The 23832-nt window shown below is 51.8% G+C and overlaps 2 protein-coding genes across 9 annotated transcripts in view; one reads left to right on the forward strand and one right to left on the reverse strand.

Annotated features, from left to right (window-relative positions):
* SLC4A4 (solute carrier family 4 member 4) overlaps window positions 1-15713 on the forward strand; it is a 183375-nt gene extending 167662 nt beyond the window's left edge. For all 8 annotated transcript variants that reach the window (XM_071744182.1, XM_071744186.1, XM_071744189.1 and 5 more), the window contains 6 exons: window positions 1821-1889; window positions 3467-3640; window positions 6002-6163; window positions 9438-9534; window positions 11266-11345; window positions 12280-15713. In XM_071744182.1, coding sequence (XP_071600283.1) covers window positions 1821-1889; window positions 3467-3640; window positions 6002-6163; window positions 9438-9534; window positions 11266-11309 — 546 coding nt within the window. In that variant the 3' untranslated portion in view covers window positions 11310-11345; window positions 12280-15713. The remainder of the gene's footprint in view (window positions 1-1820; window positions 1890-3466; window positions 3641-6001; window positions 6164-9437; window positions 9535-11265; window positions 11346-12279) is intronic.
* Window positions 1-23832, reverse strand: part of GC (GC vitamin D binding protein) — a 125550-nt gene that overhangs the window by 100155 nt on the left and 1563 nt on the right. The window contains exons 3-13 of the mRNA XM_071744195.1: window positions 23556-23688; window positions 23252-23463; window positions 22760-22892; window positions 22529-22623; window positions 21894-22023; window positions 21569-21771; window positions 20804-20936; window positions 19981-20078; window positions 19612-19744; window positions 19449-19507; window positions 17814-17882 (exon numbers count right to left, since the gene is read on the reverse strand). Coding sequence (XP_071600296.1) covers window positions 19457-19507; window positions 19612-19744; window positions 19981-20078; window positions 20804-20936; window positions 21569-21771; window positions 21894-22023; window positions 22529-22623; window positions 22760-22892; window positions 23252-23463; window positions 23556-23688 — 1321 coding nt within the window. The 3' untranslated portion in view covers window positions 17814-17882; window positions 19449-19456. The remainder of the gene's footprint in view (window positions 1-17813; window positions 17883-19448; window positions 19508-19611; window positions 19745-19980; window positions 20079-20803; window positions 20937-21568; window positions 21772-21893; window positions 22024-22528; window positions 22624-22759; window positions 22893-23251; window positions 23464-23555; window positions 23689-23832) is intronic.

The following is a 23832-nucleotide window of genomic DNA, read 5'->3' on the forward strand; positions in this document are numbered from 1 at the left end:
CCACGTGCCGGCGGGAAGGAGCTGGCAGCAGCTCAGGACCTTTAGCAAACTGGTGGCAGGGCCTGCTGCTCCAGAGAACTGCTGTGCTAAGGACATTGCAGGACAGTTAAGTCTTCTGGTGCCAGAGGCAAACCCAACGCTGAAGATCCCGAATTCAATAAAGCAGGCAATCCGCAGAATAATCTCATCTTTGTTGTTTTCTGCTGGTTTTGAACGTCGCTGATGTTTCTGCTCAGTTATGGCAGATCTCCACAGAAACATCCTTGGCCTTGCTAGGAGAATGACAGGCACTTTCCTATAAATACATTTTTAGTTCTGTTGGCTAGCAGCAGGTTTGCTCGGAGTGCCTGAGCCAGCAACCCCATAGTTCATGAATAGTTTGCCAAAAGAAAGTCTTCCAGATTGAAAGCGCTGCTTGCTACTCTGCAGAATAACGTATTCACGTTTCACCGGGGGATGATTTTCCAGATTAATTATTGTGGAATGGTGAAATAATATTTGGACATTTTCCTTTTTGTTTTTTCTTGGGTTTTTGTTTGTTTGTTTGTTTAAAAAACAGAAATAAAAGGGGAGAGAGAGCGATGTAAGTGAACGAGAAAGTTAAACTCTGCAAGCCTCCTGCTCAGCTTTCCGGAGGAGCTGTTGTTATCCTGTCTGACCCCTCATACTCAGCGAGGGCTTTGGCTCCCGTGGACACCCACAGCTCAGTGACCCACGGGCTGGTTCCTGGTCCCTCCCCGCGATGCCACATGGTGGTGGTGCCAGGCTGGTGAGCCCAGGCTCCCAAAAAAAACATTGGGCTTTTTAGTGTGCCGTATCAGCACAGCTCACTCAGGGAAGGAAATAAACCCAACAGGAGGATGAGGCAGCAACCGAGAAACTTCCGAGGTGAAAAAAGTCTCAGGAGAAAAAAAGGGAGAAGTGTAGGCAGGGAAGCTGCGGCCTTGTCTGGCAGGTGTCCCGGTGACTTTGGTGCTGATGTGCCCCAAGTGAAAAGCGTGGATCAAAGCCACGGTGTTTCGGACCCAGTGAGTGCTGTGTTATTCCCCTCTGCACTGAGCTGTGCGGGGCAGGGAGCGGGCGCTGGGTCCCGCGGGGTGCGGGGGAGCCGTGGCCGTGGCCGTGCGGTGGCTGCCGTGCCGTGGCCGCCATCTGACACTGCACCTCTCCCAGCAACCGCACCGAGCCACGGAGGGCAGCACACACCGGTGTTTGGCAGCACGGCTCCTGGCAGGGAAGGAGGCGACTCAGGGTCCTGTATTTGTGAGGAGTTTTGGATTAAAGCGAGTGACAGCAGTCAAGGATTGGGTTGGCGTTGCTGGTCTTTGCTGAGGGACTTAAAAAGAGCCGTTCTGGATGGATTCCCACAGCTTGCTGAGCTGGACGTGCCACAGGATCCTGTGGATCCTTTCTTCTTCTCTGCCTTCAAGTCTCACCAGATGAGGTGAAATTGAACAGTAATAACCCCAAATACATCAGAGGTGAAGCAGTTTGAAGTGGTGAAAAATCAGTTTGAAGCTAACTGGAAGACATTTACCCTGCCACCTCTTTAATATTCTGACTGGCCAGCTTCTTTCCCCTTGGTTCTTGGAGAGAGGTCCAAGCTGTGGGGAGAGCCCAGGGCTCCCTCTGCCCCTGCCCTGCACCGCAGCCCTCCTGGGAGAGCTCAGACACAGCAGAAGGACTGATCCCTTTATTACTCTGCCTTCCCTCCTCCTGGGTGCTGTTTGAGGCTGGGACTGGCATGTTCCCCCCTGTGTTTGGGCTGTGCCATGCTTGAGGAGGTTGCTCACCCCGTTTCTCCCGCTTTTCCCCCACAGTTCATCCCCATGCCCGTCCTCTACGGCGTCTTCCTCTACATGGGCGTCGCGTCCCTCAATGGCGTGCAGGTGAGTCCCTCCGGGCTGGCTGCTTCCCCTCACCAACACCCCCGGCCTTTCCCTTCTCCTCCACCCTCTCCTTTCCCTTCCCCAAAACCCCAGGAGGGTGGCTGGAGCTGTTTACAAACATGGCAGGAGGCTGTTTGTCCTCGGATGGAGGCCAGAGGCAGGAGCAGCCCCCAGCCCGGGCCCTCTCAGCCATGGGGTTTGCTGTGGGGAGATCCCGGGGGCCATTTTGTCCCTGAGGAGATCCCCAGTTCACTGCCAGGGTGCTGGGTGTCCTCCAGTGGGGCATCTGTCACGGGCTGAGGGAAAGCAAGGGAAGGGGATTTATGGCAGTGGGGTTATTCCCCATTGTTAAGGAGCGGGAACACGGCTGTTGGCCAGGGAGGGGGAGCCAGGCCCCTTTTCTTTGTCTCTGAGGAAAGGCTGTGTAAGGAGCCTTTCTCACAGGGCAGTAATTTGGCCCAAGGAAGCTGGAAGTGGGTTTTGTTGCTTTCTGGCACCCTGTTAATCGTGGCCTTTCTTTTTAGGGCTCAGTTGAGCTCTAACGGGAAAAGACTGCCTGTCCTGTGAGCACCATGAGAATTTCCTGGGGTATTCTTTACACTGGATTCTCACTCCAGCTTTCATTCACTGGCCTGAGCTCAATCTGCTCCCAGCAGCAGTGGGCAGCAAGCCTGCCCTCAGGAAGGGGACAAGGAGGGGATTGTAATCTTCACCCTGGGGTTGGTTCTCTTGGAGGAGGTTTCCCTTTCTTCCCAGCCCAGGTGGTCAGGGGACTGGGCAGCTTGTTTTCCCCTCATCAAGGATGTTGTTCACTCAATGAGAAATCCCAGTTTTGGTTGAACTCCAAGTCCATCCGGTGCCGCACGGGGCAAGGGAGGCTGCCGGAAAAGCTGCCCCGTCTTCCTCCCTCTCTGCTTAGGTGCCTTTCTGTTCTCTGGTAATGGGATGTCTGCCCTCACTTCTGCTCCCAATTCATTTGGGGGGGAAAAAAAAAAAAAAAAAAGCATTGTTTTTAAATGCTGAATGTCTCTCCTTGGCCAGGAGCAGGGCAGGGGAGGGTGGCAGAAGTGGCCAAGAATTTGATGCCAGCCATCATTTGGACATTCATTTTGTTTTCTCTGTGTTTTGGGTAATGAAATGTACCCTTCAAGAGAAACCCCCACCGCCACAGCAGATCAGACCCATTCTTTTGAAGCCAGCAGAGCAATTTTGGCCATAATTCATTCCTTGGTTTACACACTGACCAGCAGAACACATGGTGTCCTGCTCCTTAAATTAAAGGCACCCCAGAGCCTGGCTTTCAGAGGTGCTTCTCTCCTGTGTCTCTGTTTCATTGCCAAATATATTGAAGAGCCCAGGACCTTCACTTGAGGCAACTGACTTAAAACCCTAACCCATCCTGCACCAAGCACTGGTCAGTCAGGATGGAGGAGCTGGGCTGCGTTTTCTACGAGGTTATTTTTGTGGAAGGAAAACAAGTAGATTCAAGGTCACCCCTCATAGTGCAACAATGCTTTTGCATCTCCTTTTTTGTGCATCCTGAGTCTCATTTAAGTAGCTGTTTCCTTCCCTTCCAGTTCATGGATCGTCTGAAGCTGCTGTTGATGCCTCTAAAGCACCAGCCTGACTTCATCTACCTGCGCCACGTCCCGCTGCGCAGGGTCCATCTCTTCACCTTCCTGCAGGTGGTGTGCCTGGCCCTCCTCTGGATCCTCAAGTCCACCGTGGCTGCTATCATATTCCCTGTCATGGTAGGTGATGTTCTTCTCATCTCTCTTGCAGCCTTCTCCTTCCACACACAGTTACAAACAGGCAGATCCAACCTCTCCCTGACAGATCCCCAGCTCTGGCTCTGCCTCCACTCATGGCACTGATGTGTGGCTGCACAGGCTCAGTGGTGCTCTGGCTGCCTTTACATAAATCCTCTGAAGGAAAATGAGCCTGGAAGGTTAAGTTTTTTCTGGAAAAGTGTGGTTAGTTGTGCCCTTTCCTGGCTGCCAAGGTTAGATTTGCCATGTTATCTCCTTGTGGTGTAAGAAAGAATGAGATGTTCAGTGTTTTCCTTTTTCAGGCCAGACTAATCACTGTACAGAAAATCTCTCCCTTGTTTTTAAATTGCACAAATTGACAAAACTCAGAATGAGGCTGGCTGCTAAATGGAGGTGAAACGATTAGCTAAATCAAGAACAACAACAAAAAAAGTCTTTTTTCCTTCAACTTGAGAAAAAAACCAATAATGTTGATTCATGGGTTTCCCATCAGAGGATGATATGTAAGTTTGTAGGATGCATGTCCTCTTCCTAATAGTGCATATCAGAATCATGTTAGAGCTTGTTTTGGATGCAGAGTGATAAAACAGTTATCACACAGAGGTAAATACACACTGTACAGTCAGTCTGATAGGTTTTGCTACATCAAGGAAGGGGAATAATGAAATACTAGAGCTAGAGACACAATTATGAACTTACACCAAACAAAAAATAAACAAGTGTTAAGAGGAGTTTATACACACACTGCCTTAGGCATCAAAACCTCCATCAAAGGTTTTGGAGGGAGCATGGAGTAGTTCCTTCCCTACCTCTGTGCTTGACCTGTAGCTCAGCTGGAACAGGGTTGAGCAGGGATCCAGTGGGAGCAGAGCAGAACAGAGATTCTGCCAGGTCTCACTGCTAGCTGGGAAGATGGGTCAGACTGCTGCCAAGTCAAAGCTTTATGAAACTTCCTTAAGAAATCTGGCCCCAATGCCACCTAGTTTCAGGTTTATGGACATCTAAAATAAGAACTGCAATGTTTATTTAAGGAAGAGAAGGAATGAGGGAAAGCAGAAAAGGTAACAAGAACAAGCATTTGTTCTCTGGTGAAATGAGAAGAGATGATGCAAGTGAAAAAAATCCTCCCAAATGTTCTTGCTGGGACAGATGCTCTTTTATAGAGGTGTTAGAAGTGAGGAGTTCCCAGGGACACAGCATTCCATTGCAGCTTCACAGCTCTGTTGTGCTGCTCTTGGGAGCTCAATCCAAGACCTGGACACATTCTCTTTGAACATAACTCTGAGTGAACCCTGAGTGCTGAAGTTTGCTGTAAGGATGCAAACTCAGTGAAGGTGCAGCCACAGCTGAAGTGCAGCTGGATCTGGTGACAAAACCTCAGTTATTTGCACTCATGAAGACAAAGACTACGCACTTCCAGTTTGCAAAGACCTGGACAAGAGCCAAATTTCTGTTTATTTGAGGGAAAAGCACTTTTCATACAGAAGTAATTCATAATGGGATGGTCATGGGTGTTTTCATGGCATTCTTCCACCCCCTGAGTAATTTCTCTCTTCAGTAACTGCGTCCTAAGTTATGCAAGCCAGAGTTTGAGATCCTTTCCTAGGAAATGTTTGTGCTGTTGATGGTCATTGCTGGGAACAAACTCTTCATCTTTAGGCAGTTGTTAGGAGCTGGTTATATCTTTTAGCAGCCAAGCTGAGCTTTCTGCTTTTCGTTGGACCCTTTGGTGAAGCACACACATGATCTTGGTAGGCAGCTGGTGGTGGTGTTAAGCCCAGGGTTGATGTAAACACCCTTTTCAGATGTGTCCCTTCTTTTCCTCCCCGCTGCCTTTGATTGCACAGAAGGAGCTTTTCCTCCAGTTTCACATGCAGCCACAGTTCTAGTAAACTTTATTCTGCTAACCCTGAGGTCACAGCTTGGCTCTTGTCTAATTGCTAAGTGGTTCTTACATGTGAGGCAGTGGTGGGAGAAAAGACAATTACTCAGGCTGCCCCAGTGGACCTGCTGAGCTAGGCTGAATCCAAAAAGTCATGAAAATACTCATTTTTTTGTCTCTGCTGCCTCTTCCCCTCACCTGGATGTTAAAGGTGACCCTGGTCTCTGCAGGAGCATGAAGTGATTGCATGCTTGTTTCCCTGTGTTGCTCACGTTTATTCAGATGGGAAGCACTCCCAGTTCAGAGTTGGAGGTTGGCAGAGATATCCCAGGTGTTCATCTTGTTCTCTGTACATTCCTGTACAGCCAGAATTAAAGTGTGTGGGATTAAAAAGCAGCATCAGGAGGGATGCACAGAGCATTCCCAATTAAAGGTAAAATGTGACCTCTCTGCCTTTTCAGATCCTGGCACTCGTAGCAGTCAGAAAAGCCATGGACTACCTCTTCTCCCAGCATGACTTAAGCTTTCTTGATGACGTCATTCCAGAAAAGGAAAAGAAAAAGAAAGAGGATGAGAAGAAGAAGAAAAAGAAGAAGGGCAGTATGGACAGTGACAATGATGATGTAAGGAGCTCTCTGCTCTTGACAAATTGCTCATTTCTGCCTAGCTAATCCCAGGGACTCTCCATGCCCCTCCCCAGCTCTGGGCCTTGGGATTTCCCAGTCCCTGTGGAAGCCAGCCAGCTCAATCTTTTGCTCTTGCAGCAAATTTGCCCCAAACAAAACTGCTTTTCTCCATTGCCTTCCTTTTTCCAGATGTCCCCAGCCTGTGGTAGGTGGGACTTGCATTGCCAAGAGTGAAATCCCACCTCCCACAAGAGCAATAGGTACCTGCCCAGGTGTCATGCCCTTTACCAGAATGCCTTTTGTCACCCTGCCTTGTTCATCTTTCCCTCCTGCCCCTCTCACCATGTCACTGCCTTTCACATTTTAGGAGGAGAATGGTTTTTACCATCAGCTTTATCACTTCTGAATGTATTCTAGGTTTAATTAGTGATATTTTTTAAATGACTTGTAGAAGCACAGCAGAGGTGAGTTGTTCTATTGCAGGAAAAAGTGCTTTCTGTCCATAGGACTCGTGACCTAAACATTTTCAAAGCTTATATGCCCTTCTGCAGTGTACTCTTTGGTCCTTCCTCAGGTTGCAGCATGTCCTAAAAAGAGTGAAACGTGGCTGCTGGGGTCATTACTGTGTGCAGTGACCTGAGTAGCCCAGTTCCATGTGCCTTAGATTGTTCTATTTTTTATTGTATGTGTAAAAAGAAGAAATTCTGTCTTTGTGCCTTTAAATCTTCTACCTGGGTCAAGCATGAATTCAAATCCTACACATTTATGTTGGAGTGCTAAACACTCCAAAGTGTTCTCCAGCACTTTGGAGAGCAAGTGTGAGCTGCCTGTGAGGAGCTGGTTGCCTTGGTCCTCATCACCTTGTGCAATGGGGAGAGGGAGCTCAGCCTTAATTTTAGGCTGCACAGAGGGCATTAAGCACAATGCCACTTGTTCTGCTCATGTAACCAGCCAGGGTTCATGAAGAAATGCTTTTCCCATGATGTAGGCAGAGGGAAGATCACCTCAAGCTGGAAAAAAAAATCCCATTTTAACACATCAGAGAAACAAGTGAGAGAGGATGAGTGTGTGGGAGGAGGCAGGCAGCAGGAACAGCCAGCTGGCCCTTCCTCAGGCTCTCCTGCCCTGGTCACTGCCCTGCAGCCCCCCAGACCAAGGGGTGCTGTGGGGTTGGTGTGCCTCAGGCTGTGTTTGGAGGGTTTCTGCTGGCTACTGTCTGCACTTACCTACCAGACCAGCCCTCCCTGTGGGGTAGGTAATGCATCTGGTGTCTTCAAGAGTTAAAAAAGAGCTCCAGGAGGTCCCCCAGACCATCCTGATGCCTGGGCTTGCTCAAGGTTTGCAGGACAGAAAAGGCAACCACAGGCCTGGTGGAGAGGAGAAGCTGGAACCTGAGTCCTTTGTGTGAGAGCTACATCTCTGCAGGTCTGGGGTAGAGGCAGGAAAACCAGGCTGTGAAGAGTCAGCTCCATCCCCTCCTCAGGGCTGGTAGGAACCCTCAGGGTTGTGTCCCCATATCACTGTTCTCTTCCAAGCTGTCTCCTCTCTCCTCAGGCTCTCCATGCACTGCAGGTACAGTAACTGATCTCGTGGCAAAGAGAATTTATGCAAAATGTTGGTGCTTAACTCTTCTTGGTTTGTTTTTTTTTCAGCATTTGCTTTTACCAGCTTCCTGAGCACAAAGCACTTGGCATGATTGATTGGATTATTTTTACCCTTTCCTTTCCAGAAATACACCCTTAGTCCTGTGGGATTTGACAGGACAAACACCCAGCAAAATTCAGAGGAGAGAATTAGGGCAAATAATTGTTGCATTTGCCCAGTGAAAACTCAGGCACTTTGGCTTCCCCTCCCTTTTTCTTTGAGAAAACCCACGATCCAAGAAAGGGCAGACAATATTTTTATAAACAATATTCTTGGGCTCATGTGTTTAGTTTCAGGGTCAGAAGTGCTGTGTAATGGTCTCCTCTTCCCTTTGGGGCAGTTTTGCCAGCTGCAGGGGGTTTCTCTGTCTGTCTGTCTGTCCATTTCAGATCAGCACTGCCCTGTCACAACCTCCTTGGTTGGTTCAGCAGCTCAGGGGGCAGCAGGGTGCAGAGGTTCCCCAGCTCTTCTGCTCTGCTCACAGCACGGCCCCAGAGGATGGGGATGTGGGAATCTGAGAATGGCTTTGGTGCCTCGGTGCTTTTCTGCTGAATCATCTTGATTTGAAGTCAGCTCATCCCTCCACCTGCTGAAAATCCTCCTGAGGAAATATTTTGCTATTGGAGGATGAAATACTGCACCGGGTGTCAGTTATATTGAAAAAATAATTTTAAAAATTAATAATAATCCAGGGAGAGAGTTTCTCTGGCCTCTGGGATGTTTTCCTGCCCTGACCTGAAGGTCTCCCTCCCTCCTCCCCAGCCCTCTGCTCTGTGCTGTGTCTGGCTCTCCCCAGGAACAAAGATGTGTCGACCTCTCTGGCAAACATCCCCTTGCTTCCTTTGCCAAGTTCTGCAATATCAGCCTTGCTTTGCTTATGGGGAGTTATTTTTATTTTAAAAAAAGAGCAAAATCATCCTAAGTGCCTTCAATAAAGTATAAGCAGGTGGATTACTGGAGTCAGTAGGGTATAAATCCTGCTGGTACCCATGCTCCAGGACAGCTTTGCTCTATGCTTGTGTCTGCTCTTTCTCCTGCCTGGCTGGGAATACTGAATTCCTGCAAGGGCCCTGGAGCTGATGAACCATTTTGCTGTAAATAGAGGTGTAATTGCAGCAAGGCTTGATTCAACCTTGAGAAAGTCCAGCTTGAGGAACTTCTGCCCTATCCTGTCTGGCCCTCGTCCTCCTAGAGCAATTGGGAAGAAAAAAGGGATTTTAGAGGAATCCCAGCAAGTTAAACCATGCAGCTGAGCTTTCTCAGGAGGCAGTGCCCTGCTATTTCTGCCTCCAAGGGTGTTTTCCATCTGCATTTCCTGCAGCCAGCTCCAAGCAGAGCTGGATGGTGTCTGACAGAGCTGGAGAGGTGGGGAGAGGGGAGGACAACAATGACAGGAGATGATTCTTTCACTCTGCTTTACTTGGGTAGAGTGAAGGAAGAGGGGGTGCAGTAGGGAGCCAGTGGAAACCAGCAAGCAACTAAACTGGGCAATGCTTTTTGTATATTTTCTTACTTTCTTCTCCTCATTCCTCCAGAAATTATATAAAAGAGAATTTTAATTTGTGGGGGACAGTAAGAGAGAGAGCAGTGAAAATATTCTAAGACCTTTTACACGTTTCTTTCACAGTCTGACTGCCCCTACTCAGAAAAAGTCCCAAGTATTAAAATACCAATGGACATCATGGAGCAGGAACCTTTCCTAAGTGATAGCAAACCTGCTGACAGTGAGTAGAACTAACCTCTTGCATGCCTGCTTGACTCTGACTTGCACTACAAATATATATATATATTTAGAGTGATATTTAAAAACAAAAAACAAAACAACCTGTCCTATTACTTGAGAAACACTTGTTCTTCTTTTTTTTTTTTTTTTTTTCCTCTTCTTCAATTTCCAGGGCTCTGATTTATGACTGATTTTGGTTTTGTGAACTTTTTTCTTTGCTCATGATGTTGTTCTCTCTGGTGCCTCCAGCTTAAGCTCTTTTATCCAGCTCCTAACAGGTCTCTTGGCCACTCAGTCTCTCCTCCTCTCTTTCCTGACCCTGTCCCCATCTGTGGGAGCTCTGCTGGTGCTGTGACTTTTTTTCCCTCTGAGCTTAGTGGTCTGGATTTGCAGCATGTCTAAACCACAGTGCTGTCCCCTTCCTCTTTGTTTCCTTAGGTGCCAAGCAGTTGCAAAAAATCAGCTCTTAAAAGAGTAATTAAGCACATCATTGATCTGCATTAAACTGACAAGGCAGTGATCAGTTGACCATTAACATATTTCCCTTCTTAGGTGATTTGATTTTGTGCTATTCTGGGTTTTTTTGTGTTTGTTTTTTTTTTAATTTCTTCCCTTAATACCTGTCATTTATTATTATCAGCTTCATTTTCAGTCGTTTTCACTTTTCTTATCACAGACTGGTTGTGAAATGGAAGAAATAGGAATGGTAGTAATAAAATTAGTGCTGCAGTGCTGCTGGTGAGATTTTTAGGAGAAGGACCTAACCCCACAGTTCTTCAGATCCTAAAACTAGCCCCTGAGTTTAAGACCTGGCACCTTAGGCAATCCTAGGCAAGGCTCTGGGGTTTTAGATCCAGGGACACAGATTGGCATTACAAAACACAGCCCAGGGGAAAGAGAATCTTCCCTGGCTGCTGAGGTATTCCCAGTGTTCTGCTGACAAGGAGAAGGGCAAGCAAACAGAGCCTCTGAATTTTTCTGTGGAAATGGGCTCAAACCAAATGGCATCCTGAGTGTTGCTGGGCAGGATTTTGTGATCAGATGCACTCTTGCAACAAGTAAAGGCAGAAATATTGCAGGGAAAGTCAATCCTGCTACAAGCCCATTTGGCACAAGAGGGGGCAAATCACCCATGAGCTCAGCACTAGTTGGTTTGTGTATTTGTACATTTTTGTGATCCAGTAATTGATCTGCTGGTTTTTTTAATTAGAAACAGCTCAAAAAAAACCCCAAAACTAAACCAAACCAAAGTCCCCACAGACTCTTTGACTAAGAAAAAGCACCTGGAACCCATCTACACCATGGTACCAGAATATAACAGTGTGATTCCCAGCCCATGTTCATACTGCTGTTAACCCCAGCATTCCTTCAGCCACAGTAAGAACAGGATTATTCCCAGAGGAAAGCTGTTGCAGGCACCTGTTTTCTTGCTAGGAGTTTTGTGGGGACAGTGAGGAGCAGAGGGTAACTAAAGAGGTGCTGCTAACAGGTAAGTGTCAAGTGTCTTGGGGAATCAGTCTTCTGGTTGTGTGGGCACTTCAAGGGGTTTTGTCTTAGAGGAGAGAGAGGGAAAAAATGGATTTTTATTTACAAGCTGGGAAATCCAGCTGGCAGGCAGGCAGCAGTGAGAAAGCATTGCCAAGCAGATGAGTGTGTGCTGGGGAAACTGAGGCTGAGCTTCCCATGGGTGCTGCAGGCAATGACAAAGGAGATTTCCTTCCCTCTCCAACAGGAGAAAAATCACCAACATTCCTTGAACGCCATACGTCGTGCTGATGCAATTCCTTTCCTTCAGTCACACACCATGCCAAGGTAAGCACCCCAAAAATTGGCTGCTGGGCCCTGGCTAGACCCCAGCAGCAGCACTGCTGGCTGGTTTGGGGTCTGAACCTGAAAAAAAAAAGATGTGGAGTAGCTGGGAGGATTTTAGGAAGCATATTTATGGGGAGGGATTCAATTAATTGGGACTGTTTTGCCTTAAAAAAAAATAAGAGACAGTGAGAAAAAATTACTGTTCTGCTTTCCTTCAGCCATGTAACAGGGTGTTGTAAAGAGGAAGGAATCCATTTTCCCATGTCTGTGGTGGAAAATGGAGTAGAGTTAAATAACAATTTTTCAGAGCTCAGCCCCTCGGGGACACCTTGGGCCTCCCAGCCATGATGATTCTGTGATTCTAGAGCCAGGCAGCAGCAGCCCTCTCTGATACTGAAGATTTGTCTGCACTTGTGTTAGAGAGGGTGTGAAATCACAGCCAGTGGCTGTCACCAGGTAATTCCAAGGGCAGTTTATGAGGGTCACCACAGCTGGGTGTGAAGCACAGTGCTGGGTGCTTGGAGCTCCTCAATGAAATCAGTGGCTTTACCTCCTGATGTGAGCAGTGTTCAGAACCACTCATTAAAATCATCTTAAGTGATGGATGGGCCTTGTCTGAAGGCCAGCTTGATGTGAGTGCTGCCTGCCAAGGTCATTTCCTTGCTGTGAACATGCTGCTGGGGTCAGCAGGAGCTCAGGCCAGGAGGAAAGCATCTGATCCAGGTCTGGGTGTGACACTGCTGGGTATCCTAATAATTCCCAAGGTCTGCAGCTTTCCCAGGTCACTGGGAAATTGCCAGCATTGCCCCTCTGCTTAGTTTGTTGCTGGTTTTCTCTTGGAAGTTGTTGATGCTGATTTTCCCCCCACTTTTCCCCTCCCTGGGCCAAGGCAGAGCAGTCCCCACTCTTACTCAGCCTTCCCTTTGCCTTGCAGCCCTCCACGAACTCCAGTCAAAGTTGTGCCTCAAATTAGGATAGAGCTCGAGCCTGAAGACAATGGTTACTTCTGGAGGAGCAAGGGAACAGAAACTACTTTGTAATTTGTCTGTCTGTCGAATCTTTTATGGAAATTTTATTTTGTCACTAGCCAAATATTAAAACGCTCTCTGCTCCCCACCCTCAAAGGTAAATGCAACCACCCCACCCTGCCCCCAGCCCCTGGATCTCCTCCCGGCCCTCCTCACCACTTCCCCCACGCTGACCAGGACTCATTTTGCCTTCCCTGTCTCTGGGACACACAGGCCTCTCTCCTGGGCAGGCCGGAGGATGAAGGAGCCCAGGCACAGGGGCGGGGGCTGGCAGAGGGGCTGGCGTTGCTGTAGTGGTGGTGGATTGTTTGGTTGTTTTCTTTGTCCTCTGGCAGAACAAACCTGACTCCAGGCTAATTCCATGTCTCACTCGCCCCGCTGGAAGATGCTGGAAAGTGCTGCTAACACTTAACTTGCTCCCCAAGCCTCTACTTTGTAGTTAACACGGGATGGAAAAAGGAAAAGGTACTTCACTCCCAGCACAGAGAAACCATTGCCACTGCTGTAGCATGTGTTTTGAAATGTCCCTTTCCTATGCAATTTTTTTTTGTTTAAAGGAACACTTTAATGGACTTAATCCGTCAGGTACATTGAAGAGTGTTATTTTCCTAGATTATTTTGTTTAAATTATGGGGGCCTAACCTACAACTTTTTCTTTTTTGTCAATTTTTTTAACCTTTTTTTAATTACTGTAAAGAAAAAAAAAAAGAATTTTTTTTCCTGCAGCAGGAAACATATAGTTATGAGTAGTTCTACCTCTTATTTCTAGATGCCAGGCTTTCTGTAAAAAAAAAAAAAAAAAAAAAAAAAATGTATTGTACCATATATAATGTGATTTTTACAAAAGCAAAACACAAAAAAAAAAACAAAACCCCAACAAAAAACAACAAAACCACACCACCACACCACAGTCTGCAGGACATGGCATGGGGCTGGATCGGTTTGCTGAACACCCATCTGCTCTGAAGCATCTGTTGTACTTAGGGTTGTGTTGGTTTATTCTGCTGTGTGTTTGTTTGTCTGTTTGTTTCCAATAAGGAATCTGACTTCACTAGGAAGGGTGATCCTGTCACCTTGGAACAGTCTTAATGTCCTGGTGGGCAGGGAGATGCTGAGCAGCCCCAGCCTTGGGGGGCAGATGCAGGTTGGGTTTGTTGCCCGTTTCCTCCTGGTGTTGTGTGAATTAATTAATGGTGTGAAACTGGGGGGGGGGGGATGTGTACATGGAGACCTTGGGTGCACCTCAGGCACCATGGAGCAGAAAGCCACCTGAAAGTGACCTGCTGGGATGTCCATCCTCACCCTCGTGTTCACCAGCCTCACCAGCAGCTGCATCCATCCTCCAGCACCCCCATCTCTGAACCACCTCCTGCTGAACTCAGGCTGCTCAGCCCCAGCCCCAGCCCTTGGCTTCACACCAGGCAGGCAAATGCCACCTTGGGAGGGAGAGATGGGTCCTCTCTCTCCAGCCTGTACTTGTGTGTCACACACTGGGGAAGTTGGGCTTCACCACGGCGTTCCTGTGAGGAAGGTGGGGGTGACCTGTAGTGCTGAAGGCTTCATCAAAAAAATGAAAAAAAAAAACCAGCCCACAACAAAGAAGCTAAAATAGCCCAGCTGTGGGGGCCCCAGAGGAGAAAGATCCCACCCTGGAGGACAGGCAGGACGTGGCCACTTCTGTCCTTGCGAAACCAAAGTCCGTGTTGGTTAAGTGAACAGAACTTCATGATGGTGCTGAGACCTTCTATGCCAAATTTTAGCATCTACTCACTCGTAGCAGCCCTGTCAGCAAGGAAAGGTGCAGGATGGGGCTGGTGTGTCCCAGATGTGCTGTACAAACCAACCACTGGCCGCTTGCCTGTCCGGGAGGAGTTGATGGGGACCGTGCTGGATTGAGCATCTGCTGCGGGGGGATCACAGCTGGAGATGATGGAGCTGCAGAGGTGCCTGCACAGCACCCACCTGCATTCCCCACGTGCTCCTGAGAGGGCTCAGCTTCAGCTTCCATGGATCAGCCCAGACCCAGGTGGGAAAGGCCGGGGAGGTGTTGGAAGTGCCCAGAAAAGGAGCAGCTCCGTGATCCCTTGGCTCCAACCAACGCTTTCCAGCCCCTGGTGAGCACAAATCCTGGCTCCTGGAGGGGAAATGGGTTCCAGGGTCACCAGCAGAGTACAGAGAAGCTTGTTGGGTTTTGATGGGTAGGAATCCCAGCGACTGAGGGAGGAAAGATGGAACCAGATGAAGGGAGAGAAGCCACTGCCCTGCTCCCCATCCGCTCCACCGCAGGGCACTGCACCCACCCTCAGCTTCCCCCCTCCTGGCCCTTGGTCACCTGGCTCCACAAAAATGAGGTCTTCCACTTTCCAACCCTGTTAAATGTACTTGAAATGTTCTGATTGCTGATCTAGATCTTTCTCTCTCTCTCTCTCTCTCTCTCTTTTTTTTTTTTTTTAAATTTTATTTTATTAGTGGGTTGTTTGTTTTTGTTGTGCCCCAAGGGAGCTGTTGCCCAGAGGGTCGTGTTTGCTGCAGGGATGGGACAGAGGTTTCTGTAGCTTTTCATGAAGAACACACCACCTCTGGTGACAGGAGCTGGGGATGTCCCCTTCCTGGTGCCTGCCACCAGCACTTCCTCGGGGCTTCTGTCTCTTCTGTTGGTTTTTGCTTTAAAAACCAAAGCAAAACCCAGCAGGGAGGGAGAAGCTGAGAGCTCTGCTTGGGCACCAGGAGGCAGCGGGCAAAGAGCCTGCGGGCAGATCCAGGAGAGGTTCCCTGCACTTCAGAGACCTCTGGAAAGAAAACTTCATTTCCATTAGAATTGGGGATCTTGTGGGAGAAGCCTGGGTGAGCACTTTGGGGAATTCTCCTCCTGGTGGGACCCTGCAGCCAGCTTTGTCCCTGCCCTGGGGAGGTGGTGGCCCTCTGCCTCTGCAGCCCATGCTTACTTGTCCTTGTGGCCGATACATCTTTGTATTTTTTATTTTATTTTATTTTTTTTGAATCAACACGCACTTTCAGATACTTTTATTATTGTTTTTAATTCTCGTAAGTCTGTATTTGCTTTGGAGGAAAGAATATAAAACAGTATGAAATGAAGTGGATCAAATGGTGGAACAAAAAGGAAAAAAAAAAAGCAGAAAACATTTCAATATATTAAAATGATTTTTTTCCAGTAATATAAAACATGAAATTCCTTATAACATTATAGTATTTTACAGTTTTATGAAGCTTTCTATTGTGACTTTTATGAAATCAAAAAGATGAAGATGATGAGATATTTTAGCATTTATATTTTTCAAAATTAAATGTATACTGAAAATAAAGTAACTTTATGCATTTACTGGAGAGAGCGTGTGTGTATCTTTTCCCTCATTAGGTGCCCCCCTGCTTTGATCCCTGCATCACTCTTGGAATCACCACTTCCCAGGGAAGATGCAGGGGTCAGAAAGGTCCCACAAACCCAGGTGAAAAATGTAGGGCAGGGGGGGAAAACCGAAGCAGAGGAGGAGGCAGGAGCCCCTTGGCTTGCTGCTGGTTGTGTCAGGGATGCTGCTGGTCCCAGAGAGAAAATGGCTAATTCAAACTAATACTTCTTTTTTTGTTGTTGTTTAATGCTTTTACGAATCTAGTAATTGATATATTTTTGGTTTTTTAATTCAGTTGGTCAGCTTATTGACTTCTGTCTGGGGTTAACCTGCTCTGCAGGAACAAATCACTGCCAGATTTTAGGGAAACCCACCCTGCTACCTGGCAGTTAATGAGCACTGACATGTTTTATTTTCCACAGGAGCCTGACCACCACGGGATGGGCTGAGGGCAGCAGGTGAGGTGGGAGCTGCTTTGTTCAGCCCTGCTGGGTTTTTGTGCCTCAAACAATTCCCATCACATCTTTCCCATCGCATCCCTTCTTTCCCTGGCTTGGAAGCTCCCAGTGCTGCTCTCCCATCCTGCAGTGCCTTGCTGCTTAATGACACCTTTCTCAGGCCTGCAATTAGTGGTGCTGATGGCTGGATGTTGGATTGCTGGGTGATTTGGTTTGGTTGGTTTTTACCCCATCCTTGGTGCATCACCTGCTCCAACTTCAGGAACCCTCAGAGCAGTGCTGGAGGTGGCCTGGGGCTTGGGCCTGAGGCTTGGGTGAGGAGCAGGGAGACTGACCAGGAAGGGCTGCTGGAAGCGATAAGGAGGGTTTTGTGTTTTCTTTTTAATAGAAAAAAACCCAGAAAAACCAAAGAACAGGGACTTTGCTTCTTTCAGCTCATTGGAAACGGGTGGCAGAGCTGCCAGGATAAAAAGCACAGGAGGCAACGGTGCCTCCTCCTGCCTGTTGTGATGCTGAGAGCAGGAGGAAAGAAACAAAAAGAAAATCAAAGAAAAATCCCCACAGCAATGAAGAGCAGGGAAGGAAAGAAAGAGGTTTCTACCTGGGTTGGCAGAACCCCCTGGGCTGGTGGTGGGAAGGTGCTGCTGGGTGGCACCAGCTGCCTGGAGCTGTGGTACTGAGCCCACAGCTCAGACTGTCTCAGGAGTCCACTCTTTTTTGGGGTTTTTTAAAATGTTCCGTTTTTTTTTTTTTTTAAAAACCAGCAATTAGATCATTTTGGGGGTTGTTTGTTTTCCCCCCAGGAGGCCCCAGGTAAGCAGTGAGGGTGGCTTTGCCATCACAGGGGTGGCACCAGTGCCACCAGTGCCTCCCCAGAGCCCCCCGGCTGCTGCCAGCACAGGCTCTGCTGTCCCCAGGCAGGGCTGGGGGCTGGGGGCTGGGGGCTGGGGACATTTCCTCCTCTTGTTTTTCTCTGTGTGGTGCAACACGAAGCTCCTGGGGGCCGGGCTGGGCTGGAGGGGGCTGCTGGCTTGGGGTGGGGATGGGTGTGCTGGGAAGGTGCTGAGAACTGGGGTGGGGAAGTGGCTCCGGGCAGAAATTCAATCCTTAATGATGGGTGTGAGGTCCTGAACCCCTCAGCACCATCTCTCACCTGTCAGTGGGGAGGAAGATGGGGCAGAACTGGGTGTTCCCATCCTGAAAGGAGCCCCGGGCTGTGAGCTGGAGCACCGGGGCTGACAAACAGCCTGGTAAATAAGTACAGGGGAGGGCAGAGCCCGGGCTGGCTGCCCCAAACCTCCTGGAGTCTAAATGCAGCAAACAGGGGGGGTTGGGGCCTCACCTCCTGGTGCCCTTCACCTGCTTGTCCCTTAAGTCCCCAGGATGGGATGCCCCAGTAGCCAGTGGTGCTTACTGCCCAAAAAACCCCACAGCAAACCCCTTACCCCAAGTTTTGTGCTGTAGGTTGGGAGGGGTGAGTGCTGGAGAGAGCCTGGGCTTGGCTCCTGCTGCCCCAGCCTGCCCAGGCTTTGGGTGTTGGGAAATACCCTGGGAGGTCACTACTTGCCCGGAAAGCTGCAGTGAGAACAAGCTCTGCTCTTGTGGTTTGGGGTTGGTTTTTTTATTTAATATTTACCAGCACATTCCCAAGACACAGGCGCAGAGCAGAGATGTTCTTGGCTACCCCTAAATTGTAAGAGAAAGGGTGTTTGTCTTGCCTGGTAACATTGCCAAGAAAGAAAGAAAAAAAAACCCCAGCAAGTTGTACTTCCTTTCTAGTTCTGTCCCCCCCCAAATAACCATCCCTCACCCCCCCCACAGCCTCTCTGGGCTGAGCCTCCTGTCCCCTCATCCTTGGCTCAAGCTGCAAGCCCTCAGGCCCTGGCAGCACCCCAGCCTGGCCCCCTCCTTCCCTGGCATGGTTTGGGGGTGCCAGCACCCCAGAGCAGGGGGTGCAGGGTGCTGAGGTCCCTTGGGTGCCAGCAGGGAGATGGTGTGAGGGGTGATGGCAGCCCTGGAGCTGGGTGTGAGGGGTGCTGTGTTCCAGGTGATTGGCAGTGCTGTGGGTGCTGGAGGGGCTCTGGGACCCAACCTGCCCACATCCCACACCCTGCCAGCCAGCCCCAGCCCACTTCTCCCATCAGGGGGACCAAGGAGGCATCTGGGGGCTGCTGGTGCTCTCCAGAGCAGAGAGGAACCAACACCAGCCAGGGTTGTGTCTCACTGCTGCTTAAGGTCAGGTCTGGGGAGTCTGGCACCCTTTGGCTGCTACCACCATCCACAGAGTGATGGCTTGGGGTCTTCGTTAGCCTTACACTGATTTCCCCTAATTCTGCTTGAGACTCCTCTGTCCCTTGCAGAGCTTTCCCTCTGTGGGAGGAGTCCCCCCACCCTGCAGGTGAGGGCTTTGCTCCTTTTTGCATCCCTTTATTTTATTTATTGCTTTCCTTGGACCATTGCTTCAAACTTGGGATATTTGGATTAGATATTAGGAAATTCTTCACTATGAGGGTACTGAGCCCCTGGCCCAGGTTGTCCAGAGAAGCTGTGGCTGCCCCATCCCTGGCAGTGTCCAAGTCCAGGTTGGATGGGGCTTGGAGCAACCTGGGCTGGTGGGAGGTGTTCCTGCCCATGCAGGGGGTTGGCAATGGATGAGCTTTGGGGTCCTTTCCAGCCCAAACCATTCTGGTATTCTAGAGGAGGGGGTTTGGGGGACCAGTGGGGAAGCTGGAGCTGTGGGGGTGCCTGAGGGCCCACCCCAGGTGATGGGTGAGTGTCTCCAGGCAGATGAACATGCAGATAGCCATGTCTGGGGGCACTTGGTGAGTGGTTTTGGTGTTCTTGCTTATTGTTTTAGACCATTAGCTCCCAGGGCTAGAGCTGAGACCTCCTCCTGCCTGCAGAACCAGAGCTCTGCCCCTTCCCAGCCTTCCCCACCACCCCGGGGGGGCAGGACCCTTTCCAGCAGCAGCCTGGGTGCTTCTTCAAGTCTTTATTGGGGCTGCAGGAGCACTCTGGGGGTGCCGTGGGTGGGGGCAGGGACCCACAGCCTTGGCACCATCCTCTCCCAGGGCAAGGCAAAGCCACCGAGTCTGCCGAGTGCCTTCCAGCCCTGATCCTTCCTGCTGCCTTCTGACGTCCCACGTGTGTCCCACAGAGCTCAGCCCCCCTCGTGGGGCCCTGACCCCTTTCCCCAGCCCCAAAACTCCCCAACCAGAGAAGCATCCCCGATGCTGGACCCCAGCCCCTCACCTTGGCTGCTACCCCAGCAGGCAGGAGCCCCCCTTGCACTGCCCCAGCTCCGAGCTCACCTGCAAGAGATGGGGAAGAGCCATGGGGCAGCCCCAAGCAGGGGGAGTGACCAGCAGCATGGCACGGGGTATGGGGTGTGGGGTGTGGGGGGCCATGGCTTTACCTTGGAGGTGCAGTAGAGGGGGGGCGAGTTGGGGGGGCAGCAGGTAGAGGCAAAGTCTGCTCTCTGCTCCACCAGCTGCCCCAGCAGCTCGGGGCTGGCATCGGGCATTGTCCTCTGCAAACTCTTCTGCAGCCTGTGGTGTAGGGACCAGGGGGGTTTAGTGGGGACACAGGGGGGGTTAAATACCCACGGGGCTTTTTTTTTTGTGGGGGAAACATGAGGGGATGGCAGTGGGTGCCTTTCCAGGGGCATCTTGCTTGCTGCCCTGTGTTTTGCTGCCCTTTGGGCTCAGCTGCAGCCAAATTCTCACCAAATTTTTGATTGCATCCACTGCCCTGGTGTGAGGGGGAACATGAGGGCTTAACCTACCTCTTCTTGAAGTCGAGGAAGCTGAGCTGGGTGTACTGCCCACAGAGCTGGTTGGCATTCTCCAGCAAGGTGGGCAGCTTTGCTTCTGCCCACTGGTGCTGCAGAGGAGCAGAGAATCACAGAATTGTCAGAGTGGGAAGGGACCTCTAGAGATCAAACCATCCAGCTCTGCCACTACAGCAGCATCACCCAGAGCACATCAACAGGAACACATCCAGGTGGGCTTTGAATGTCTCCAGAGAAGGGGACTCCACAGCCTCCCTGGGCAGCCTGGGCCACTGCCTTGGCACCCTCAGAGGAAAGAAGTTTTTTCTCATGTTTGAAGGAGTTTCCTGTGCTCCAGCTTGTGCCCGGTGCCCCTCGTCCTGTCCCTACTGAGGAGAGTCTGGCTCCATCTTCCTTGCACCCACCCTTTAGATACTTCTAGACATTGATAAGGGCTCCCCTCAGCCTTCTCCTCTCCAGGCTCAAGAGTCTCAGCTCCCTCAGCCTCTCCTCATCACAGAGATGCTCCAATCCCTCAGCTGCCTTCATCACCCTCCTCTGGACTCTCTCCAGTAGATCCCTGTCCCTCCTGAGCTGTGGAGCCCAGCACTGGATGCACCATTCCAGCTGTGGCCTCAGCAGGGCAGAGCAGAGGGGGAGAATGTCCTTCCTCCACCTCCTGGTGCAGCTCAGAATTCCCTTGCAGCAAGGGAAATCCCTGCCCTTCCCTGGCACCTCTCACCAGCCTGGGAAAAGCCTCCACAGGAGTCCTGGGGGGGCACAGGGCCAGGGAGATGGGAGCATGGGGTGGGCCAAGGGAGTCATCCCTGCTGCTCACCTTTCTGTGCAGGCAGGCAGAGGGATCCTTGGCAGAGCAGCATTCCCCACGGGCTTTTTCAGAGGCATCATAGAGCGTGGCCAGGAGGGCATCAGGGAGGCTGGTGTGCCTCCGGGCCAGCTCAAACACATACCTGGGGGAGAACCATGGGTCACTGGGGGGGTTGGAGTCATGGAATCATAGCATGGATAAGCTTGGAAGGGACCTTAAAGCTCCTCCAGTCCTCCACCCCCTCCATCCCCCTGCATGGTCAGGGACACCTCCCACCAGACCAGGTTGCTCCAAGCCCCATCCAACCTGGACTTGGACACTGCCAGGGATGGGGCAGCCACAGCTTCCTTGGGCAACCTGGGCCAGGGGCTGACTGCTCTCGTGGTGAAGAGTTTTTTACTGGTATCTCACCTAACTCTCCTCTCCTTTAGTTTCAAACCATTACCCTTTGTCCTGTCACTCCCCTCTCTGGTGAATATCCCCTCCCCAGCCTTCCTGGAGCCCCTTCATGGACTGGAAGGTGCTCTATGTTTTCCCTGGAGCCTTCTCTTCTCCAGGCTGAACCCCAACTCTCTCAATCTGTCTTCATAGCAGAGATGCTCCAGCCCTCCCATCACCTTTGTGGCCCTTCCCTGGACCCTCTCCAGCAGCTCTGTGTCCATCCCGTGCCGGGGGCTCCGCAGCAGCAGGTTCTTTGTCCCTTGGTTGCCCCGATGCTGACCCAAGCCCTCGGACAGGGATCAGGAGGGCTCGGGAGCCGGCGGTACCGCTCACCTCTTGGCGTGCCGAGCCCCCTCCTCCCCGCACAGCTGCTCCTTCGTCGGCTTCGGCACCTCGGGCAGTTTGGGGGCGGGGGCGGGGGGCACGGCCGAGAGGCAGAAATAATTCTGCACCGGGTTCTGCCCCCGGCAGCACTCGGCGAACCGCGGGTCCCTCGGCGAGAGCGCGGCGCAGGCTTTGGCCGTGTGCTCGGATAACTGCGGGAGGGGAGCGGGGGGATGCGGGGAGGGGAGCGGAGGGATGCGGGAGAGGAGCCCTCCCCGGGAGGAGGGGGCTCACCCCCTGGGGCTGGGTAGGGATGGCTCTCGGAGCCCCTTACCTTCCTCTGCATGCAGTCCTCGGCCAGCGAGCCGCAGCACTGCGCGAACACCGCGGCAGCGCCTTCTGCCAGGGGGAGGAGGTCCTCGAAGGAAGCCCCCGGCAGCTTCTGGGCCAGCCAGGTGAGGGAGCTGGGATGGCACAAGGCAGACGGGGGGGCTCAGGGGATCGGCACCCCCCGCCCTTGGGCCGGCTCCAAGCTGGGGTTCGGTCGGGCAGGGGGGTGGGAGGGAGGGGATGGGAGCAGAGGGGTTGGCTCTGAGCAGGGAGGGTCCACAGAATCCCAGACTGGTTTGGGTTGGAAGGGAACTTAAAGCTCATCCCGTCCCACCCTCTGCATGGGCAGGGACACCTCCACCAGCCCAGGTTGCTCCAAGCCCCATCCAACCTGGACTTGGACTCTGCCAGGGATGGGGCAGCCACAGCTTCTCTGAGCAACCTGGGCCAGGGGCTCAGCACCCTCAGAGCAAAGAATTTCTTCCTGCAGCACACTGAGATGCTGCAGCACGCTTGGGTTTACAGAATGACTAAAATTTATATGGACACTGCCTGTGAACCAGGTCCAGAGCTTGGAACAGGAAGGTGCTCCCAGCCTGACCTGAGTTCCAGGAGAGAAAAGCCCATTTCCCCCTTTACCTGAGGGTGACTTTGTCCTTCCCAAACACCGTGAAGCTGGAGCAAACCCGGTTGGACATCAGGGTGAGCAGGGAGAGGGTTTTCCCGTCCAGTTTCTGCCAGAAAAAGAAGATGGAAGTGTCCTCCCAAGGAAATGCCAGCCTTGCCCAGCCACCTCAGGGCAGCACGGTGCTTGCCCAGCTCCTCAGGGCGCAAGGATGGGGATGAGCCCGGTGATCCGAGGGGTCTCACCTCCTTCAGGAAGCAGGTGGTGGGTGTGGGGGAGATGCAGCAGGTGGAGACCATGGAGAGGAAGCTCCTGGTGGAGCCCAGGAGCATGGGCAGAGGAGCCTCACCATAGCTGCTGGCATACTCGTGCAGAAACCTGCAGCAGAGGTGGGCTGAGGGGACCTGGCACCCAGGGACCGGGTGCAGGAGAGGTGCAGGTTTGGGGGGGTGTGTCCTGGTGGGGGTGGGAGCCCTCTCCAGGTACCCCCCCCTCCCGTGCTGCCATGTTGCACCAGGCCATCGAGCGGGCTGGTGGCCCCTCTGCAGCTGGTGAGGCAGCCCTCATCCCATCAGCAGAACCCTGTTCCCGGTGCTCACACAGATGCAGAACACCCCAGCCTTTCCCTTTGATGCACCAAGAACCACCACGGGGATGGCAGAGGGGCGAGCCCGGCGGGCACCCGAGTGCCAGCAGGCAGCAGGGTGAGACCTGACGGCATCCCCACCTCTCCTCACCTGTCTGCAAAGTCCTTGGGGTCCTGCTTGAAGGCCTGGCAGAGCTCCCGGTCGGAGGGCTGGAGGTAGCGGGGCAGCAGGGGGGGTGGGTGCCGCAGGGCCGCCAGGCACAGCTTCTGCTCCAGCCCCTGGTGGGTGCAGCAGGAGGCAGTGCCCGGGTGGGCAGGGAAGGGAGAGCTCCGGCTGCAGGATTTGGCTGACAGCGCCGAGGCCTGCGGGAGGGAGAGGAAGGGGGTTCTGTGCCGGGGCCAGCCCGTCCCCACGGGGGCTCGGGGGCTGACACCTCCTCTGCCGTCAGGCTCACCCCGGCATCGTAGCAGGAGGGGTCGGCACCCTCGGCGCAGCAGGTTTGGGCCAAGGAGACGATTTCCCGGACAAGGTGGCTGATCTCCTCGAAGGTGGCGTTGGAGTATTTCCTGCTGATGGACACCAGGGTCCTGGGAGCGGGCAGAGAGGAGAGGATGAGCTGGAGGCACCTTTCTCTCTCTTAAAGAACGCAGATCCGAGGGCAGCAGAGCTCTGCCAGAACGGGGCTGGACGGGGACACTGCCAGCCCGGGAGCAGCAGCTGTGGGGCTGTGA

This window comes from Heliangelus exortis, chromosome 4 (assembly GCF_036169615.1).
Source record: "Heliangelus exortis chromosome 4, bHelExo1.hap1, whole genome shotgun sequence".
NCBI lineage: Eukaryota > Metazoa > Chordata > Aves > Apodiformes > Trochilidae > Heliangelus > Heliangelus exortis.